The following is a 6,000-nucleotide window of genomic DNA, read 5'->3' as shown; positions in this document are numbered from 1 at the left end:
GCACCCTCTGTCCAGCATACTGCACGCTTCCAGATTTCCAGAAAGAAAGCAAGGGTTCAGCATGACCCACGGCGTTTGCACAGTTTAAGCTCAGCAAGCCACTCTCATCAGAGAATAGCAGGAATCCTCTGGAAACCCAAGTTCCCAGACCCGAGGCGAAGGCCAAACCTGCAAACAGGCCTTGTAAAGGATCACCGTCCCAGTCCTGCTGGGTCAACTTTTCTGCACAGGGAATGACACCTTCCTCCCCGTTTCTGTTTTTGAAGTGACCCAGGAAATGGGCTGTTGTGCCTCAGACCCAAATGTGTAGAGAAAAATCTATTTCCTCTGGAGACCACTTCAACAGGTTTCCTAGAGAATGACCTTGAGTTATGCAAGAGCCCAAGGGCAGAAGGGGGGCTGCTTCCAAGAGTCCTGAGAGCACAAGACTGACAGGAGGTAGGCCTGACTTCTGGCCCTAGGATGGCCACTAATCCAAGTTGGTCAAGCATGTTCCAGAAATGAGCCTCAGTTTTCACTTCAATGACATGAAGGCATTGGATTTCACCTGTACTGGTGAGCTTGTGCTGCGTAACAAACCACCCCCCAAATTGGTAGGTTAAAACAGCAAACTTCTGTTATTTCTCACAGTTCCATGGGACAGCCATGTGGGTTGGACTCCACTTAGTGGTCCTTCTCTTGGTGTTCCCTGGACTCACTCATGAGGCTGCAACAGGACGCAGTCAGGATAGCTGGGCTTTTCTCTGTGTGGCCTCCCACCCTCCAGCAGGCTAGCCCAGGCTGGTTCTCACAGCAGCTGGGCAGGCAGGTGGCCAGAGACAGACACAGCCCAGTCCAGATTCAATGGGAAGAGAAATAGACTCCACCTCTTGAGGGGAGGAGGGGCAGCGTAACCATGCAAAGGTGTGTGCACACAGGGAAGGGTGGAAAGTGTAGCCAACTTTGGCATCAACCATACTACTTCTCCTATGTTCCTTTTATTCATTCACTTATTCATTCATTGCTTTTACCAGACATGAAGACATGGAGGTGAACTTGTCCTCATGGGGCCTCCAGACTGGTAGGGAAACAGACGAATAAATCCATGTGTGACACACAGTTACACAGAGTGAGCATTTTTTAAATAGATATTTCTTTACACAACACTTTTTTCCACAAAGAAATTGGATCAACCTGCTGGAAAAGGCACAAGCATTAAATTGGGAATTTTAACCAGAAAGAAAACTAAAACCAAAAGGAAAAGAAGATAGTGTTCATTAAGCACCCACTATGTCCCAAGCATCTTAAGCACATTCTTTCCACCCCCTTTTCTATAACCCTGAGGTGAGGATTATTATTCTCCCTTTAAAATTTTTTTTTATTTATTTATTAGAGACAGAGAGAGCACAAGAGGTGGGGGCGAGGGGGGGGAGCCAGAGAGGTTAGTAGGCTCCCCACTGAGCAGGAAGCCCAATGCAGGGCTCCATCTCCAGGACTCTGGGATCATGACCTGAGCCAAAGGCAGCTGCTTAACTGACTGAGCCCCCAGGCACCCCTCTTATTCCCCTTTTATAGGTAAGCAAACTGAGGCTGGCTGCAGATAAGTGACCTTGCTGGAGTTCTCACAGGACCCAAGTGGCAGAGCTGAGAGCCACACAGCTGAGTCTGGCCCCAAAGTTCATGTGTTACAGTGGAACAGTTGTAAAGGAGCTTCGGATTTGACTATGAGTTTCCTAGCAGCCTGGGGGAAAAGAGAAACTAAACATACTGCCAATTGGTCACTAGACAGGAAAGAGCCAGGCATGTCATCAAAGGGAAGCAAAGCCTTTCCTAGCACTGAATCCATTTTCTTTTTCCCAAGGCTGAGGAGATGGAAGAGAGCTTGTAGGGCAGAATCTTTGGGGCCCCGTTGTCCAAGGGTGACCCTTCAGCTGACATCTGGGGACGTTGGTAAGTAAATGCCCGACGTCCCCTGGAGAAGGCTGTGTCCCCCAGCAGCCATCATTCTCTGCACGCGTGTGTGCGCATGCGCGCCCGTGGTGTGCCACTCTGTCTCACTTTCTCTTTTTATCCCCCCAATCCCTCCCTTTGTTTGTCTCCGTTGTCTCTAAATCTCCCTAGCCCGCACCCAAAAATGCAGAGTCCCTGCTACACGAAATTCTGCCAGTTTTAGGAAGTGCTGCTTTGTCAAGAGCCTACACACCAGATCCTAGCAGACAGGACTTCCTCCCCACACGGGGCTGGGCGGGGCGACCCGGAAGGGGCCTGATGTAGCTGAGGTGACACCTCTCTGCCTGGCCAGCTCGAGCAGCAGCTGGCTCAGCGGGCGACAGGAGCACAGGCCACCCTTCCTCAGGGCCTCAGAATGGACTTGTGCCACCCAGGTAAGCACCTGGGGCCAACCTCTCTGGGCCTCAGTTTCCTCTTCTGTAAGATGGGGACAATTGTGCTTGCTTTGCAGGACCCTGGGAGGAATCAATATGTAAATAGATATAAGGTGGGAAAGGCAGAAGCATGCAATGAATGTTTATGAGCTCAGGCTGGGGGCCAAGCTGTGCTCCAGGGGCTGGGAGTGCAGTGAACAAAGCAGGCCCTGTCCCTGCTCCCATGAGCTCACGCTCTAGCGGGGGAGACTGTCAGGAAAGGTATTAATGTAATATGTCAGGAGGTGACAAGCAGGAGGAAGAACAGTCAAGGAGGGTAAGGATGATGGAGAGGTGCTGGAGAAGGCCTCAGAAGGAGGCACCATTTGGGCAGAGACCTGGAGGGGGGAGGGAGTGATCTATATGGGTTTCTGGGGAAGGAATATTCCAGGGGGAAGGGACAGCAGTGCAAGAGCTGAGGATGATAATGTTGGTGACAATGGCTGTCTGGGTGGCACAAGGGTCCTCAAGCTCCTGTCTGGCCTTTGAGGATGGGGAGGCCGAGGGCAAGCCTAGAGCGCTGGTGGAGGCCAGGGAGGAGCAGCGGAGACCCTCCCCAGTGAACAGAAGCATGTCCGGGGGAAAGAGGAGAGGTGTCTACGCAGCTGGTAGGGGAGACAACAGGATCCTGCTGCGTTTCTGCAAGGCAGGGAGAAGAGGGACAAAGCCTCTGTGCCCTGCAACCAGAATATCCCAGCATTGCCTGGAGATCCAGGAGACGAGGCTGCCGGGAGCTGTCCAGTCCCCAAGCTTCAGATGACATCGACCCCCGTTAGCAAGAGAACCCTTTCTTCCAACAAAACCGAAGGCAGAGCCGTGTGACCCCGCCCCCCAGCCTCCCTGGCTCCGCGGGCTCTGGGGAACACACAGAACCACCCATCCCTTCAACCCCGTTTGGGCTTTTGGTGGCAGGTGGCTCACAGACTGGACGGGCTCCGTGATATGTCATAGGTGGCGACCAGAAGGCAAGAGGGGACCCAGTGAGGAGTAGCACCTGGCTCCAGGTCACTCGCCAGATGGGAGGTGATAGGAGACGCTGAAGTCACGGAGCCCACACTGCCTGTCTTCCCACCGCTATTACTTTGCTCTCACAGCCCGAGGTCCTTCAGAACAGGGAGGGTCGTCTCCATAAAGAGGTGAAGTGGACGAGAGGGCTGACTCGCCTGTTAGTGGCCAGGGACGTGAACCTGAGAGGAAAGAGAGCAGGGGTCAGCCCGGGCTGTGGGAGGCGCCGGGACACCAAGAAGGTGGGCCGCCGCTTAGCTTTAGGCTGGCCCTGGGTGGGAGTGGGTTGAGGAAGGTCAATGCAGGTGGTCTGCTGGGAGATTTGAGATCTCCATGGATTGGGTCATTCATTCATTCATTCACTCATGCTGCAAACAGTCCTCCGGTGTGCAGGTCCTGTGCTGGCTGAGCGGTGCTGGGACAGTGGGGACCCAGCTGTTGGGGGAGCTGCTGGTCCAGGATGCGGGGGGATGGGGAGACAGATCCTGCAGACAATGACCCAGGGCAGATGAGGAAGCGACTTCTTCCACCTGGGGGGGTACAAGCTGGGAAAACTTCCTGGAGGAGTCAGAGGGAGGGAAGGAAGGTCATCCCCCATTGTCCAGAGTGGGTCTTAATCAAAGCTCCTCCCCAGCCAGGTGACTTCCCTCTCTGAGCTCAGATTCATCATCCATAAGGGCCCCTCCACCCCCAGCCTGAGCTGGGAAAGTGGGGAATGAGTGGGGGGTGGGACTCACCCCACCTGGCTGGGGGCCCAGCTCTGCACCAACCCACCAGTGGTCATGATGGGCCTTTTATCCTCTGTGGGCTCTGCTTCCTCACCTCTGCCGTAGATAGGATGGGGCCGGGCTCCCCCAGGACAACCTGGCCTCCTCCAGCTTGTCCTGCAGAGAAGCAGATCAAGCCCCCTCCCCCAGGGCCTGCTGGGAAGCTGAGAGGTCCAGGCAGCAAAGCCCCTACGTGACCAAAGACAACAACTTGGGGTTGGTGCAGCGAGGCTAGGGTGCAGTTAAAAATAGAGACAGCTTGGCTCTGGGGGTGGGGAGGAAGCCACACGGACACCCACAGAGCCTCAGGGGCTGGGGCGGAGCCGCTCCGCCAGACACCCCCTCCTGCCTGGGTGCCCCTCACGCGGAGACTCTGAGGCGCCTCTGCCCCCTGGGGGGGGCCCCAGGAGAGCACCCTCCTCTCGCCCTGGAAAGCGGAAGCAAGGCCAGCTGTCCTGGAAGCCAGGCTGCAAGCAGAATGATTTCTAAAAATATGATGGGAAAGAGGAAGGACAAAGGGGAAGCAGGGAGGAGTTGGGGAGGTGGTCGGGGTGGGCCCCCGGGCACTCCCCGCAGCCTGGGCACGGGTGCAGAGGGCAACCACAGCCTGCAGCAGGCGTGGGCTCAGTTGTCCAAAACTGGCCCTTGTGAGGCCTGAAAATTAGAGTCAAGCTGAGGAGTCAAGAGAGTTCATGGTGGTGGCTATTGTCCTTCTCATGTTATTATTGTTTGTGTTTTATCACTATTGTCATCAAAACCCGTTCTCACTGGTTTGGGGTGGTATCTCATTGTGGTTTTGATTTGTATTTCCCCGATGGCAAGTGATGCAGAGCATTGGGGAGACTGGGTGAGAGGCACTAAGGAGGGCACTTGATGGGATGAGCACTGGATGTTATACTATATTTGGCAAATCAAACTTCAATAAAAACAAATAGAAAAAAAAAAAAAAAACACCTCCCCTAAGCTGCTCCAGGGCTTAAAACACCAGCATCGCCTGGCTGGGAATCAGAAATGGCCCTCTCACTCTATGTCCCTGTCACCCTCCACTCACTCTGTGTCCTTGGCACCCTCCCCGAACCATCTGGACCCTCTGCGCTGAAATGCGGAGGAACCCCAGCTTTGAGACAGGTGAAGGGTCCGAAGGCCCCACGCTCCACAGGACAGTTGCAACAGCGCCGGGGCCACCTGTTGGGGTCAGAATCCTGTCAAGGTAACAGGGCCCTGGGAGGATTCATGGACACATCCGTCAAGCCACAGAAGAAGCCCTATGGAGACGGAATGCCAACAGCCCCTCCTCCCTGCCCCGCCATCCTGCCGTCCTGAGGACACGTGGGCCTGTACCTGTGCCTCTGTCCCCCCAGCTCTAGGAAGTTGGCTTTGTTTTCTCTCTCACCCCCCAGAAAGGGAAAGAGGAACAAACCGCAGGCATCATTCCACATCCGGCCTTCATTCTCAAACAGGGAGCCACGGTCAGCATTTCCATGTCAGGACAACCAGGGCTAGTGTCTGATGGGGTTTCAATGATTTGCATGAAAATATCTGGCATCAGACCATCATCAGCATCACGGGTGTGGCCTCGGAGTCCTAGCTGGGCCTGGGGGTGACTCCCAGCTCCACCACCTTCCAGCTGTGTCACTTGACCTCTCTGAGCCTCGGATACCTCATCTATAGAATGAGACCAGATGTTCCTTCCTCCAGAGCTGTCATCAGGATCAGACGGGATAGACAGAAGACGGCAAGAGCCTGGAGCGCCTAGTAGGTGCTCGAGCAGCGAGCCACCCCCTAAGGGACAGTGCGGCTTGTTTGTTGAGCAAGATCTTGGAGCT

At 54.8% G+C, this 6,000-nt stretch overlaps 1 protein-coding gene across 2 annotated transcripts in view; it reads left to right on the top strand.

The window, feature by feature from the left end:
- The first annotated feature begins 2,173 nt into the window (after nt 1–2,173).
- The window catches only part of CYTH4 (cytohesin 4), a 30,708-nt gene continuing 26,881 nt past the window's right edge, over nt 2,174–6,000 (top strand). Inside the window, exon 1 of one of the 2 annotated variants that reach the window (XM_072844074.1) lies at nt 2,174–2,363. In XM_072844074.1, coding sequence (XP_072700175.1) covers nt 2,345–2,363 — 19 coding nt within the window. In that variant the 5' untranslated portion in view covers nt 2,174–2,344. The remainder of the gene's footprint in view (nt 2,364–6,000) is intronic. The other variant, XM_072844075.1, reaches the window with a different exon arrangement.

This window comes from Canis lupus, chromosome 11, assembly GCF_048164855.1.
Source record: "Canis lupus baileyi chromosome 11, mCanLup2.hap1, whole genome shotgun sequence".
NCBI classification, from domain to species: Eukaryota; Metazoa; Chordata; class Mammalia; order Carnivora; family Canidae; genus Canis; species Canis lupus.
The sequence above is the reverse complement of the archived record's forward strand: the minus strand, read 5'-3'. Positions and strand labels throughout refer to the sequence as shown.